Genomic DNA, 16,205 nt, shown 5'->3' on the forward strand with positions numbered 1-16,205 from the left:
ATCCCTGAGTGCTCTTGTATGCTTGCAGCAGCGGTGACCCTTTAGCGCCAGAAGCGGGATGCGATGAGATACCCAGGCGCGCGCCAGGGATGTCGCGTGCTGAGCAGCGCGTGGCATAGGGGGGATCGTGAAGAGTGGGGAAACGCCCTTAGTTACGCCTCTCCTCTCAGCAGTAGCACACAGAACTTGAAGCAGTCTAGCAGGAGGTGCACTGGTGTGCATGGCAGCCTGCGCCTGTGTGCATTTGTTTCCCGCCCAAGGACCAGCACAGCAGCTGCGTCCTTGCCACAGCCCTGCCCAGGAATGCCCCACCCAAGAATGCCTGGCCACGCCCTGTGGGTGCCCTTCGCCCAGCAACCCCATTGGTTGCTTTCACAGCCACTGTTTGAATCCCACCCCCATGGGAACCTGTTACTAAAATTTTTGGATCCCACCACTGCTCTCAGGCACCTACTGGCTTAGTGCCTTTGGTGCTAGAGAGAGGTTGAAGAAGACCTTTGGGACAGGAATTTGAGAGCTGAGGGAGACTTGAGAGAATTTGGTAAGTGAACTCCCTCCAATGAACTGAACTCTGAAGAGATTAATGAAAGCATCTCGGGACAAAATGCCCTCTGAATCAGGAGGCATTTCCAAAAGTATTGTGTGTACAGCCACTTTCCTACAGAGTCTTCAGAAATCTAAGTGCAGAGGGGGTGGGTTGCTACATGATTTGGAGTGGAGTTGATGGAATACTTAAAAAAGTGGTAGCAGATGATTGCCAACTGGGTGATCAACTAGCAGCCTGGAGTCTTATACATGTTGCATTTCTACTAACAAGATCGTCAGACATAGCGTAACTCAACCTACTCAACTTCCTTTCAAGAACAAGAAAGCCAATAAGCTAGGAGAAATATTGTAGGAAAAACAGGATGTTGATACTATTTACCTTTTACTTCTTTTCCTGGGTCATATTCATCTGATGATACAGAAATGTGATAGGGTGATTCGGATTCCTGTGGTTCTACAGAGTGGTTTGGCAACATCGATTCACAAGCTAGTGAAATATTCCCATATGGAAGGCAGCAGACTCGTGTGACGAAGACCCCACAGAGCAGAAATGAAAAGAAGAGAATGTGCTTCATCTTGGACTGAAACAAACAACAAAATAGGCACATGGAATGTGAGTGACCAAACATAAGAACATAAGAACATAAGAACAAGCCAGCTGGATCAGACCAGAGTCCATCTAGTCCAGCTCTCTGCTACTCGCAGTGGCCCACCAGGTGCCTTTGGGAGTTCACATGTAGGATGTGAAAGCAATGGCCTTCTGCGGCTGTTGCTCCCGAGCACCTGGACTGTTAAGGCATTTGCAATCTCAGATCAAAGAGGATCAAGATTGGTAGCCATAAATTGACTTCTCCTCCATAAATCTGTCAAAGCCCCTTTTAAAGCTATCCAGGTTAGTGGCCATCACCACCTCCTGTGGCAGCATATTCCAAACACACCAATCACATGTTGCAAGTGAAGAGGTGTTTCCTTTTATTAGTCCTAATTCTTCCCCAGCATTTTTCAATGAATGCCCCCCCTGGTTCCTGAGTGTTGGCCGAGAAGAGAGAAAAATTTCTCTCTGTCAACATTTTCTACCCCATGCATAATTTTATAGACTTCAATCATATCCCCCCCCCTCAGACGTCTCCTCTCCAAACTAAAGAGTCCCCAGGCGGCTGCAGCCTTTCCCCTCATAAAGGAAGGTTGCTCCAGTCCCTCAATCATCCCTGCGTTTACCCTTCTCTGCACTTTTTCTATCTAGCTATATCCTTTTTTGAGGATGTGGTGACCAGAACTGAACACAGTACTCCAAATTGTAGGTGCGCTGCATAGTATTTATATAAAGGGCATGACAATCTTTACCAGTTTAGTATCAATTCCTTTCCTGATTATCCCCACAGCATAGAGTTTGCCCTTTTTTTCACAGCTGCCATACATTGAGTTGACGATTTCCCATGGAACTATCAATTAAAGGCGTAAAATCCCTTTCCCTGGTCTGTGACTGATTAGCACTGACCCCTGTAAGCGATGTATGTGAAGTTTGGATTTTTTGCCCTATGTGCATCACTTTTGCATTTTTTTGCTACATTGAACTGCATTTTGCCATTTCTTAGCCCACTCACCCTAATTTATCAAGGTCCAGCTTGGACCTCCCTCATGAGAAATCCTTTGTGGTTCTCACCCACCCTACATGGTTTGGTATCATCTACAAACTTGGCCACTGCAGCTACCCACCCTACTTCCAGGTCATTTTATGGAATAGGTTAAAGAGCACTTCGGGTCCCAATCACTACGGATCCTTGGGGACACCACTCCCACATCTCTCCATTGTGAGAATTTCCCATTTACACCCACTCTTTGCTTCCTGTTTCTCAACCAGTTTTTTAATCCATGGGAGGGACTTCCCCTCTTATTCCCTTCATTTGCTGAGTTTTTTTTTTTTTCTCCAATGAGTCTCTGGTGAGGAACTTTGTGTCAAAAAGCCTTTTGGAAATCAAGTAGACAATGTCCACTGGTTCCCCATATCCACATGCCTATTTACATCCTCAAAGAACTCTAGTAAGTTTGGCAAGACAGGATTTTGCCTCTGCAAAAGCCATGCTGACTCTTTTCTCAACGGGTTTTGCTTTTGTACACATCATTTTTATAATTTTTATCTTTAATGACAGATTCTACTAATTTACCAGGAACAGATGTCAAACTGACTGGCCTGTAATTTCCCGGGTCCCCCCTAGATCCTTTCTTAAAGATTGGTGTGACATTGGCCATCTTCCAGTCTTCAGGGATGGAGCCTGATTTCAAGGATAAGTTGCATATTAAAGTGAGAACATCAGCAATTTCATGCTTGAGCTCTTTAAGAACTCTTGGGTGAATGCAATCTGGGCCAGGGGATTTGGTAGCATTTAGTTGATATAATAGGCAATACCACTCTTACTGCACTTTATGCTTCAGTGTGATTTTATTCAGTTTGCTTAGAAGAAGAGGAGTTTGGATTTACACCTTACCTTTCTTTGTGAGGAATCTCAAAGCTTGAAAACTCCTTCCCAAGGTCACCCAGCAGGCTTCAGGGGTAGGAGAGCGGAAATAAATCCAGTTCACCAGATAAGAGTCCACCACTCGTGTGGAGGAGTGGGGAATCAAACCCAGTTCTTGAGATTACACCACTAACCCAGTTAGATCACTAACCCAGTTCTCGAGATTAGACCACTGCTCTTAACCACTAACACCAGGCTGGCACCACACTTAGCTGAAGAGCTGAAAGAAGTAAGGGGTGGAAAGGAAAGCAACAGTGTAGGCAAGCTTCTAACCCACAGCCAAGCCCATAGGGATATCAGGAGCATCACAAACTCCCTCTGCTCTGCCTGTGCCACTTGTGACACCAGTGCTGCAGGCTGGTCATTTGCATTAATACAACATTGTGCTGATACACCATATGCAAGCAAAATCTATTTCTTATGGAAGTGAAGTTAAACTATCTTGATAGGTAGACCATTTTCTTAAAGTACCATTAAATTGGTTTCTCCTTAAATCTGATTCAAATGCAACAGTCTGCATTGACTGAAATCTGCACTATTTGCATTGATTTCATTCCACAGCCTGTTCTGGTTATCATCATTCATGCAAGAATGGCATGCAAGAGTCCCAGTGCAGTCAGGTATGAAAACCAGTCCTCCTCAATCATTAGAATTTTGGTGCTCCAACATAATAGGTCAGTGGGCTACTTCCAATCCTGCCAACATGTGTTGTCACCATTTCGTATGAATGGGGCAATCCACATATTTTTCCAATTTCAGTATGCACATCCATAAAAGTTTGAGTTTCTGGTTACATACAATGAGGCTGGAAGTCATGTATTGCCCTATTCATGCTCAATGATAGCCATACCTATCAAGAGGCAATGATGACATGGCACAGAAGACAAGTATCATTTTAGGTTTTATCATTCAGACCATTGTGAATTTCCTACCACTCTGTTCAGAAAACTAAGAAACCCTCTTCCAGTTTAAGGAGCTTAAAAGACAGAAGTTGGAGGAAAGTTCCTAAGGTTCAAAGAAGGTTTGAACTGGCAAGAATGTTGTTCTAACCAAAGTTTGTTAATTATTGTTTTAGAAATTATAGTTTCTATGAAGTGTACTCTTGTAATTGACAGCAAGCCAACATGAATTCTAAGAGGGCAACTGAGTGCGGTATTTCACCTTCAATGAATCATGCTCATTTTTTGTTGAGGTTTTGTTATCTATTGGGACTTACACCTACCTAGAACCTGGATTGACATGTTGATTCAGATCCCATCTACTTCCTTTAAAAGAGTCCATAATTACAAACTCAGATTAAGTATAGTCTTTCTCCATCCCTTTCAATTTCACAAACATACTTTGACCAAGTCAATATTCAGTTAAAGTATTTCAAGACATGGAAGCAAGGGACTATTTTGTATAAAAATCCCACAGAAATAAGGGAGCTCTGATATGTTGACACCAGCAAGAAAAAATAGAATACAAAATATCATAGGAAAAAAGGCTTTTGATCCTCTTAACCATGAATGGACTACAAGGACTGTGTTGCTCCCATTTCCCACTGAAACTTCTTTACTCTCCCTCAAAGCCATCACGGCTCTTCAGGAACAGCACATGATGTGGTGTAGGTAGAGCTCAAGAGTGGAAATTCTTCTCTGTGTGAACTCATGCTTCATCTGTCCAAAAAACCTTATGCACAGTCTGTTCTGGTTAACATCATTCATGCAACTCCACCACTCCAGCATCCCAGCTAGTTCTCAGCATTCCTCACTTTTGGAAGCAGCTCGGGGGGTCCTGGGGGATGGGGAGTTGGCTGCATCCCTTCTATAAACTCATTCACAGTTCATAGCATCAAAATCTATTTCCTGATTTCACTCTTGTTTGTATTCTATGTATGTCCTGGATTCTACATCCACTGGTAAGGCATATAAATGTTTTAAGTAATAAATAATAACAATAATATTCGAGGTACAACTCTGCCCATTCCCTACAGGCTTGCCCACACAGATTTTTAGGAGAGGTGGGAATAACAGAAAGCCAGATAGTATCTTGGATAGTATTCATTCAGTATACTGATTTATTGTATTCCCATAAGCTTCCTGAGAGGCATGTGTCTCACTTCCACTAGTTGTCCACATAGCAACAAGCACATGCTTTTCAGTCTGATCTACCTAGAAGACATTGCCTGCAATTTCAGTACTAAAGTATAGATGCTCTCCTAAAGAAATTCCTATGTCGGGAGAATCTATGAAACTGTCAAGCAGTCTGCCCCATACTAATTAACTATCTGGTGTGCTCCAGTGAAGTTAAAATAAATTATTTCCTCTGCTATAGTCAAATAGAATCATTGTAAATTCAGGGGTGGGGGGGAAGCATGAGTCAATCTTGCTTCCTATTTCTGAACTTCTTTTTATAATTTTTTAAATGCATGCTTAGCTGTCTTGTCAGAGATTCTAGAAGAGTAGCTGTGTACATCTGTCGCTCCAAGTAAACTAGGAGTCCTGTGCCATCTCAAAGACTATGGCCCCTTCTGCACGGGTCAATAAACCAGGGGTAACAACTGGATAAAATCTGTTTTGGGGGGAACTTCACACGGTTCCCACACCGCATAAGCTGCTGGGAATCCACCCACATTTCACCCCCCCCCAAAAGGCCATTTTGAGGGTATTGCTATTCTTTGTGAGATTGTTAATGTGGGTTGCAATACTGCATGCAGTGGCAGCACTTACTTTTCCCCAGTCCCTGCATGCCTCTCTGCTGTGAAGCTATGCACCAGGGGCACAGGGAGGCAGCAACAGCTGTAGCTGTGGAGGGTCCAATGCCTGCCTGGCCCATGGCTTCTGTAAGCAGAGAGGAAGGGTAATTAAGAGATGGAGGTGGTCAGAAGCAGCCCTCCATGTGAAGGTGCATCGGGAACCCGTATTGCCTCTGCTGGCTCCATTCCCTGCCTGCACAGAGGCATGTGAGCATCCCAATGACAATGCTCGGTTTGCTACCCCGACACAAACCGCCATGTACACTTTGCCTGTCTTGGAAGGGGGGGCCTATGAAAGCAATCCTAAGCAGCTCTACTCAGAATGCTGCTCAGGACTATTCAGTGGGGCGTGCTACCTGGATAGTGTTCTTAGGTATCTGGGTTTATATTAATTTTAGAATAAACTTCTAGAGGCAAGAGCCCTACTGGATCAGATGCATGAAGCAGATAATTAAGGATTTTATATCTGGGATATGTATATATAAACATGTGAACATATGATTTCAGTGAAGAAAAAACGTTTTGGAAGGCTAAGTTTAAGAAAATGCTAAAGGTGAAATATGCAATTGAAATAGTCAAGATTTAATCACAAGGAATCATCCAACCCACAGGTAGAAAAGGTTCCAGAACATCTATTGAGTTCCATTTTGGATATTACAAAGAAACATGAGTGAGTTTGCTGTTTGTTATCATTCTTATTGTAGCGAGTTTGAATCCCAAGCAAACAACATTAAGGGTCGCTGAAGGTTTCCTAAACAGATTTTGAGGCTGCATTTGAGGTACAACTGAAACCAAGCACCCAGTGAACAAGTTACAGCGCCAGCAGATAAATTAGAAGATTGTAAACGTTATGTTGAAAGAACTGAAAGAGGCCACAGGAGGAGTGAAAGATTTGCCATTGTCACAATCAATAAAAGGGAGTGAAAGAGCAAATGCTTGAACAAACAAACTATCACTGCTTTGAAGGGGAAAATTGGAGGGAGAAATAGAAACTGTCTCACCCTGGGATGGCATGGTGAATAGCATTCACATGGGATTCCTTCATACAACTCTTGCATCAGTATCAGTGAGGTAGGTGTGGTTGCACACTTTCCTGTGAGTATATTGACCTACCCACCTCTAATTAAAATATAAGTACTTCATGTGGGTGCTGCTCTATTAAGCAGAGTGATAAACAGTGATTTCATGTGATTTGCTCTCTGTGTTGCAGAGCTCTTCCTCTCTGACTCACCTGCTGTGTGCAGCATTTAAATTACACAGGTTTGGGAAATGTGATCTTAAAAATAATATCTGCAATGACTGCTGGGATACATGGAAGGAAACCTGCCCCTGAGTATTTTGCTTCTCTGCTTCCTTCCTGAACCAGGACATGTAATTGTGTCCAAAATGACATGCCAAAGGGACACTTCCCATAACAAGAATGTTAAGGTATACAAATAAGACGCTTGAAGTGTAAACATACAGGTGTGAATGTGAAAAGCATACTATCAAACTGGTAGCCTCAAGAGGGAGCTGCAAGGGCCTGTTGGTGGCAAATGCAAATTTCTCTCACCAGTGTGAGAAGTGGCCCATATGTTATATGATAGAAAGAACAGATCAAAGAGGCTTGGATGTGTGCTGAAAGATAGAAGAAACAGCAGCTTGGTAACTTGGAATCAGATAAGGCCTTTTTGCCATCAAGTTGCAACTGACTCATAGTGACCCCTCATGGGGTTTTCAAGGCAAGAGACTCACAGAGGTGGCTTGTCATTGCCTGCCTGTGCATAGCAACCCTGGTATTCTTTGGAGGGCTACCATCTGAATACTAATCAGGGCTGACCCTGCTCAGCTTCCAAGACCTAACAAGATCTGGCCAGCCTGAGGTATCCTGGTCAGGGCAAGACATTGAAGGGATTTTTAAATATCTTGCTAAAATACTAAAATAGAGACCATGCCAAGAAAAAAAAATCCTTCTACAAAACTAAAGACTACGCAAATTCATATTCCTAGCAGCATTTTCCAAATGGGCTGTTGTGGTTTTTGCAGGCTGTGTGGTCTGGTAGTTTTTGCTGCTCACAGTTCAGCAGTGGTTCTCAATCTTCCTAATGCCACTAACATAGTTCCTCATGTTGTGGTGACCCCCAACCCTAACATTTATTCATTTTACAGATGGAGAACACTAATGCAGAGTCTTAGGCAACCCCTGTGAAAGGGTTGTTCGACCCCCAAAGGGGTCGCAACCCACAGATTGAGAATATCAATGGCTGCCATTTTCAGTTCTTTCCAAACTGCTTCATGAATCTGACTGGTGGCTATAGGTCTCAAGAGTTTAAGATGCCATTGGAATCTTGCTCATTTTTGCTACCATCAACCCTCATCTAGTCTGTACGGATGTCAGATTATTGATTTAGAATCCTAATAAAAATTCAGAACATTAAAATGGTTCAAAATCCTATCCTTTTTTCCCTCATAGTGTCACCCTCAGCCACATAATCGAGGGTGAAATGACTGCCACATTTCCTTGCAACTTTACTTTTGCACCCCAGCCGAGTTATCTGCCTCTCATATCCGATTTAATTTAAAAGCATGCAGCACTCCCCTTTTCGTCCTTAATCTGCTTTTTTCTTTTGGCAAAAACTCCCACTTTTTTCCTTATCACATTCTTTCTCCATCAGAAATGTAAGTGAAAGACATAAGCATTTGGAAAGGAAGGAAACTTCTTCCTGCCCACTGCTGTTGGAGCTATTGCAGCAAAAGGAAGAAGAGATATCAATACCAGGGGTGAAGCATAGTTTAACATTAGGAATATATTATCGTCCCCCTGACCAAAGCGCACAAGAGGATTCTGAGATGGAAAAGAAATTAGAGGCCAACAAAGCAAAATGTAGAGTGGTAATGGGAAGCGATTTAATATCTATATAAACTGGAAAAATGCATGTTCAGGTCATAGTAAGGAGAGAACATTCCTGGATATGCTAAATGACTGTGGCTTAGAGCAGATGGTTGTAGAACCAACCAGGGGGATGTGATCTAGATCTAATTCTATGTGGGCCCAGGACCACAGATGGAAGTCAGTGTTGTTGAGCCGATGAGAACAGCGACCACAATGCTGTCAGATTCAGTATCTCTGCATGCAAACAAGTGACAACTACTAATGTAGTTACATTACAGCTAGAAAGGAAATTTCTCAAGATGAGGGGGATAGTGCGCCAGGGAAGCTGAGGAAAATCAAGAGAGAGAGTCAAAATGTCAAGATGCTTGGAGGTTATTTAAAACACAGTCTTAAAAGCTCAACTGGAATGTGTTCCACAGGTTAGGAAAGGCAGCCCAGTCCAAAGCCACCATGGTTAACAGGGGCGTTGAGGAAATTATTAGGGAAAAAAGATGTCTTTTTTTAGAAAATGGAAGTCCAACTTAACTGATAAAAGAATTACAGAGAACACAAATGGTGGCAAAGAGAGAAACAAGTTAGCTGTAAAGAGGCAAAAAAGGATTATGAGGCAGCATGGCTGTGAACATCAAAACCAGCAACAAACAGTTCTTCAAGGGTACATCAAAGCAGGAAGAGCCAGCAAGGGAAGCGGTAGGCCAGTTAGATGACAAAGGAACAAGGGTGTGCTAAAGATGACAGGAGTGCAGAAAAGCTGAATGAATTCTTTGCATCTGTCTTCACCCAAGGAGGTGAGAAAATTCTGCACCTGAACCAAGCTTCTTAGGAGGCTGAGATCAGGAACTACTTGAAGATAGTGGTAGACAAGGAAGAAGTTCTAGCAGCCATTGATAAACTAAATGCTACCAACTCCCTGGCCCAGATTGCATTCACCCAAGAGTTCTTAAAGAGCTCAAGCATGAAGGTGGTGATGTTCTCACTTTAATATGCAACTTATCCCCTTGAAATCAGGCTCCATCCCACAAGAGACTGGAAGATGGCCAATGTCACACCAATCTTTAAGAAAGGATCACAAGGGGGGGACCCGGAAATTACAAGCCAGTCAGTTTGACATCTGTTCCTGTGAGTAAATTAGTAGGAATCTGTCATTAAAGATAAAATTATAAAACATGTACAAAAGCAAAACCTGCTGAGAAAGAGTCAGCATGGCTTTTGCCAGAGGCAAATCTGTGCTGAGCTTACTAGAGTTCTTTGAGGGATGTAAAATAGGCATGTGGATGAGGGGGGGAACCAGTGGACATTGTCTACTTGGATTTCCAAAAGGCTTTGACAAGTTCCTCTGAGACTATTGAGAAAACTCAGCAATGAAAGGAATAAGAGAGTCCTCTATGGATTAAAACTGGTTGAGGAACGGGAAGCAAGGAGTGGGTGTGGGAAATTCTCACAATGGAGATGTGGGGAGTGGTGTCCCCAAGGATCAGTATTGGGACCAGTGCTCTTTAACCTATTCATAAATGACCTGGAAGTAGGGGTGGGTAAGCGTGGTGGCCAAGTTTGCAGATGATACCAAATTATGTAAATTGGTGAGAACCACAAAGGATTACTTGAGGAGGGTCCAAGCGGTTATGATAAGTGGGTGAGTGGGCTAAGAAATGGCAAGTACAGTTCAATGTAGCAAATGAAGTGATGCATAGGGGCAAAAATCCAAACTTCACATACAAGCTACAGAGGGGTCAGTGCTATCAGTCACAGACCAGGAAGGGATTTGAAGTCTTAATTGATAGTTCCTTAGAGAATGTCAACTCAATGTATGGCAGCTGTGAAAAAGGCAAACTCTATGCTGGGGATAATCAGGAAAGGAATTGATAATAAACTGCAAAAGATTGTCATGCCCTTATATAAAGCCGTGGATGCGTACACTTGGAGTACTGTGTCCAGTTCTGGTCACCACATCTCCAAAAAGGATATTGAAGAGATAGAAAAAGTGCAGAGAAGGGCAACGAGGATGATTGAGGGACTGGAGCACCTTCCTTATGGGGAAAGGCTGCAGCGTTTGGGACTCTTTAGTTTGGAGAGGAGACGTCTGAGGGATATGATTGAAGTCTATAAAATCATGCATGGGGTAGAAAATGTTGACAGAAATTTTTCTCTCTTTCTCACAATACTAAAACCAGGGCATTCATTGAAAATGCTGGGAAAGAGGTGGGACTAATAAAAGGAAAACACTTCTTCAATGCTAGCGTGTGATTGGTGTTTTGGAATATGCTGCCACAGGGTGGTGATGGCCACTAACCTGGATAGCTTTAAAAGGGGCTTGGACAGATTTATGGAGGGAGAACAGTCAATTTACTATGGCTACCAATCTTGATCCTTCTTTGATCTTGAGATTGCAAAATGCCTTTTAACAGTCCAAGGGTGCTTCGGGAGCAACAGCCTTGAAAGTCATTGCTTTCACATCCTACATGTGAACTCCCAAAGGCACCTGGTGGGCCACTGCGAGTAGCAGAGAGCTGGACTAGATGGACTCTGGTCTGATCCAGCTGGCTTGTTCTTATGTTCTTATGTTCTTAAGAGGGCATGTTCATCCATTTCTAGTCTACTCATTCCAGGTTGCAAATTTTTTAAAACCAATGATAAATTCCATTTACAAACTTAGAACATTTAATGTACAACAGAATCCCCTTCATTAAAACTAAAACACCATCCTAAAACGTTCCATTATACACATTCTACATAAAAAGGAGACGAGCTGTCCTGACTTCATCAGTTAGGCCAGGGGTAGGGAACCTGCGGCTCTCCAGATGTTGAGGAACTACAATTCCCATCAGCCTCTGTCAGCATGGCCAATTGGCCATGCTAGTAGGGGCTGATGGGAATTGTAGTTCCTGAACATCTGGAGAGCCGCAGGTTCCCTACCCCTGAGTTAGGCTGTTCCACCAGCTGGGGTCACCACATAAAATCTCGAGTATGGGTAATATGGCATCTTCTTAAAACCTTGCTCAGAAGAAGAAAGCTATCACAGTGGAACAACATGTGTGAGCTCAGAACTGTCCTTTGTACAGCACATCATTCCTATCTAGGGGAACAACAGTAGTAAAGTAGGGAAAACCTCCATCTATTCAGTAGTCTCCCTTCTAGGGTCCACCAACATGTTTCAGTACACTCTATATCATGCTTAATGTGCTATGCTGGTTCAAATTTTTGTAATCTCAGGCTAGGCCTAGTGCACTGCTTATTAGATGTCTTTTCATACTGATTGTATGAACTTGCACTGCATTTACCAGGTGTGTCTTCAGACTGATTGTATTGATTTACACTCTGTAATCTGCTTTGAGTCTCAACAAACTCTACTGCTGTTGTTCACCGCCCTGAGCCCTTCGGGGGAATAATACAACACAATACAACAGGAAAAGTGGACTATAAATATAGTAAAGAAAGAAAGAAATTGGGTCTTCCTGGCACTTACAGTAGAACTTAAAGCCAGAGGCATATCTAGGGAAAATGTAGCCCGGTGCAAAATCTGAGTTTTCCGCCTCAACCCTGTATGGGCAGCTGCCCCCACCCCCACCAGTGTATGGAGTATGAAGTCAATGTATCGACCCAGGTGGAAGAAGGAGGGGTGTGTGTGTGGGGGGGATTTTCCACCCTCCACATGACTAAATGGCCACAGCCCGGAGCCTCCTGGATGGTATGCCCCTGCTTACAGCCATGCTGTGTCCTTCTTCTAAAGCTTATAAGAACACAGTGGTCAACGAGATTGGCAAAACCATGCAGAGGTGGAAAGGTTAAACCATCTCCTGTGGATCTAAGCTGAACTGTAGCCCCAAGCAGCTTCTTCTTCTATTTCATAAACCCAATCAGAAACCTCCCACTGTCTTGGATTCGTTAGGGACAGGGTGGAATCGTGCTTTCCAGATACCAGGTCTGCATCTCCCATCAGCTCACCAGCATGGCCAATTGGCCATGCTGACAGAGGCTGATGGGAATTGTAGTTCCTGAACATCTGGAGAGCCACAGGTTCCCTACCCCTGAGCTAGACTTTCCCTCTTGCTTGAGAGGGCTGGTCACACTAATATTTCTGAGGTAGCACACTGACAAAATTAATGTTGTTGCACTAAAGGAACCTCAGTTCCTTCCTATACATTTGTATAGGGCCATACTTGGTGTGTCTTTGTTCTTGTGTATTTGCATGAGAATGTTCATTTGTTCAATCATACTTAAACACAAGGATAGCAAATGAGATGAAAAAATTATTCCTCCATCTTTCCACTTGCTATTGCAAAGTGTGTGTGTGGGAGGGGAAATCATACGATTGAATGCTGCTCCATTATGTTTAAAAAAGAACTCACTGTACATACAGGTCGATTACCCACTGGTGGCATTTTCCAGCCTTGCCCTGCTCTGGCACAAAAAGGTGTGCCAGAAGTGCTCTCGCTTTCCCTGGGGGAAGCAAGAACACGTGGGGTAAGATGAAGTGTGCAGCGGTGGGATCCAGCAGGTTCTCACAGGTTCCCGAAAGTAGGTTACTAATTATTTGTGTGTGCCGAGAGGGGGTTACTAATTGGTGATTTTGCCACGTGATTTTTGCCTTAGTTATGCCCCTCCTCCGCTCCTCAGCAGTAGTGCGCAGAACTTGAAGCAGTCTAGCAGGAGGTGCACTGGCGTGCATGGCAGCCTGCGCCTGCGTGCATTCGTTTCCCACCCAAGGACCGGCACAGCTGCTGCGTCCTTGCCACAGCCCCGCCCAGCAATGCCCCACCCCCAGAATGCCCAGCCACGCCCCCATCGTGCCCAGCCCCATTGGCACTACGCCACTGTTTGAATCCCACCACCAGGGGAACCTGTTACTGAAGTTTTTGGATCCCACCACTGGAAGAGTGCCAGAACAAGAAATCTTGCCCCAACGCACCTCCTCTTTTAGTGGGCCACACATAGAAAGCACTTGGGACAAGATTTTTTACTTGATGTGCTTTCTTTCTTGGCGCACTGCAAACAAGCGCATCAGGACAAGATCTCTTGCCCCGATGTTCTTCCTGTCCCACCCCGTGCCAGAGCACTGGTGGGTAATCACCCATAAACTTAGATTTGAAGGGGGAATGTCCTAGCTTCCCCTTTTTCCTTATATCCTAGTTCTGTGTGTACGTGGAATTTGTTTCTCCTTACTGCAGCATTCAGCATTTCCTCCACATGCAGTTGAAGGCGGTAAGGTTCACTTAAGAATTTACAACGCTACCCTAAGCAGAGCTACACCCCTCTAAAGGTGCAAATCTACTTAGGATTTCATTGTTATCTCCTCTACTACTCACATTAGCTAGCCTTCAACACAGCTGGGGACGGTAGAGGTACACAATCACTTTCTTCTACGGCTGTAAAAATAACAATTTTGTAGAAAGTCACAAATTATAAGCCTAAATGTTACTAAATGATGTTTTTGATTTTGTCTAGGCCTGAAAGTAATAACAAGCTTTATAAATGCAAGAAGCATACTACAATTTGATCACATCTCAGAAGCCTTGCCCTCAACCACAGCCTTATCAGAACATCAACCTCAAATAGCCACCCACTTGTGATTTAACATGGATTTGTGATAACACATAAGATTAGAGAGTTAGGTACATAGTTTCCACCACAGCTGTTGTAAATATCGAAACATGTCTCGCCATCTAAAAAAGAAAAATTTCATCTCTATGGAAAAAAACTTCAGTGCAATCACATTCATGAAAAACAAAACCCACATGCTTTGCATTCAGTCCAAGAATCTTTCAATCTTCAATATTGTCCTAAATAATTCAGGGCTCAAAGACCAGCACCCAATTCATTGCTCAGCACAAAATAACCTTCCACTTTTGTAATTAAATCCTGATAGAATATCCAGTGAACACACCAGTACTATGAGGAAGAAAAGCCAGCAGATGAAATTATATTGCCTCTCCCTTTCATCCCACAAATTCCAGCCAACACACCTTTGTTTCTTGAGTCTTGCAACCAGGAGCAAACCTGTGGCCAGTGTGCAGCAAGTACAGCCCTGGAGTGCAAGAGGATGAGCAAAAAATGACAGAGAAACAAAGCAGAGGTGGGAGGATCTTCCAATCACAAACAGGGTGGGGGAGGAAAATTAGCCAATCAATGACACCGGCATCGCCTCCTCAGAAATTAGGACATCAAAAGTGGAACCCTCCATCAAAATTTAGCAATAGCCACTCACACTGTTCATGATTCATGTATTCCCTGACCTTCAGATTACCTTAATTGATATGGAAATGGAGGCTGGAAAAAAGATTTGTTTTAAGCCAATCATTCCGGTTGGAATCCTGTACAAACAAAGACCCTGATATTATTCCAGTAAAATAAAATGGACAGTTAGAATGACAAGGTGGATGGGATATATGCCTACTTTTCTAGCTTTTTACTAAATTGTTTGTAAGTCCTGTGGAACCACTTTTGGACTTTGGTTGGGAAGGAATTAATGTTTCTAGATTTTTTTTTAAAGAAATGTTGAGGGTAGTGAACAATAAATGCAGTTTTAAGCACAATTTTAAATTTAACATGTTCAGAGTTATTAGGCATGATTCTCTAATACACTTTCCAGATAATGTGGCCTTCGGGAAGAGATTTTTTTAAAGTAATGTTTTACAAAAAGATTCATTCTATTGAAAGAGTTGCAACAAGCTGTTCAAACAACATAAAGATGGTATAAACATACTTATTGTGTGTTGTATGACTATTTCACAAAAAACACCCTAAGAAACGCTAAAGTTGGTAAACATATGTATGGGTAACTGAATATACAGGGAAAATACTACCACCTGGGGAGGAGGGGGGAAACATAGTTGTAACTTTCAGGATTTAAAGGTTGCAATCCTAAAGATACTTTCCTGGGATTAAGCTCCATTGAATAGCACGGGGTTTGCCTCTGAGTAAACCTTCTTAGGATGTACTTCTCTGCAGTTTCAAAGCATATTTATTTATTGATACATACAAGAGGGCTCAAAGTGGCTCACAATCAATATGAACCCAACATAAGTAGAAAACAAATGTTATGTTGATCTCACATAGGGAGAAATCAAAAATAGTTTTTTTTTCCATTTGTCCTTTTCCTACCACTCAAATGGCAAAAAAATGGTGTCCAGGTTGGAAAGAATCTGAAATATTTTTCAGCAGAGGAGTATGAAGTTGGAAGGAGTATAAAGTTGGAAGTATAAGAGACTTGTCAGCAAAAGGGTGGGGGGGAAACAGATTTCATCAGCATAAATTCATACAAGATTTCCACCAATTTTAACATTTGGTCACTGATATTTATGCATCTTTTATGGCAGTGGTTCTCAATCTGGGGGTCGCAACCCCTTTGGGGGTCGAATGACCCTTTCACAGGGGTCGCCTAAGACCATCAGAAAACGGTCTTTTTATATTTTATATATACCAATTTTATGGTTGGGGGTCACCACAACATGAGGAACGGTATTAAAGGGTCGCGGCATTAGGAAGGTTGAGAACCACTGTTTTATGGGGATATATACACAGAGATTGTGCTCCTCTG

At 42.9% G+C, this 16,205-nt stretch overlaps 1 protein-coding gene across 1 annotated transcript in view; it reads right to left on the minus strand.

Annotated features, from left to right (window-relative positions):
- The window catches only part of LOC125432313 (hornerin-like), a 94,483-nt gene extending 79,799 nt beyond the window's left edge, over nucleotides 1-14,684 (minus strand). The window contains exons 1-2 of the mRNA XM_048495733.1: nucleotides 14,632-14,684; nucleotides 926-1,127 (exon numbers count right to left, since the gene is read on the minus strand). Coding sequence (XP_048351690.1) covers nucleotides 926-1,121 — 196 coding nt within the window. The 5' untranslated portion in view covers nucleotides 1,122-1,127; nucleotides 14,632-14,684. The remainder of the gene's footprint in view (nucleotides 1-925; nucleotides 1,128-14,631) is intronic.
- Nucleotides 14,685-16,205: the final 1,521 nt, after the last annotated feature.

The sequence above is a fragment of the Sphaerodactylus townsendi genome, linkage group LG05 (assembly GCF_021028975.2).
Source record: "Sphaerodactylus townsendi isolate TG3544 linkage group LG05, MPM_Stown_v2.3, whole genome shotgun sequence".
Taxonomy (NCBI): domain Eukaryota; kingdom Metazoa; phylum Chordata; class Lepidosauria; order Squamata; family Sphaerodactylidae; genus Sphaerodactylus; species Sphaerodactylus townsendi.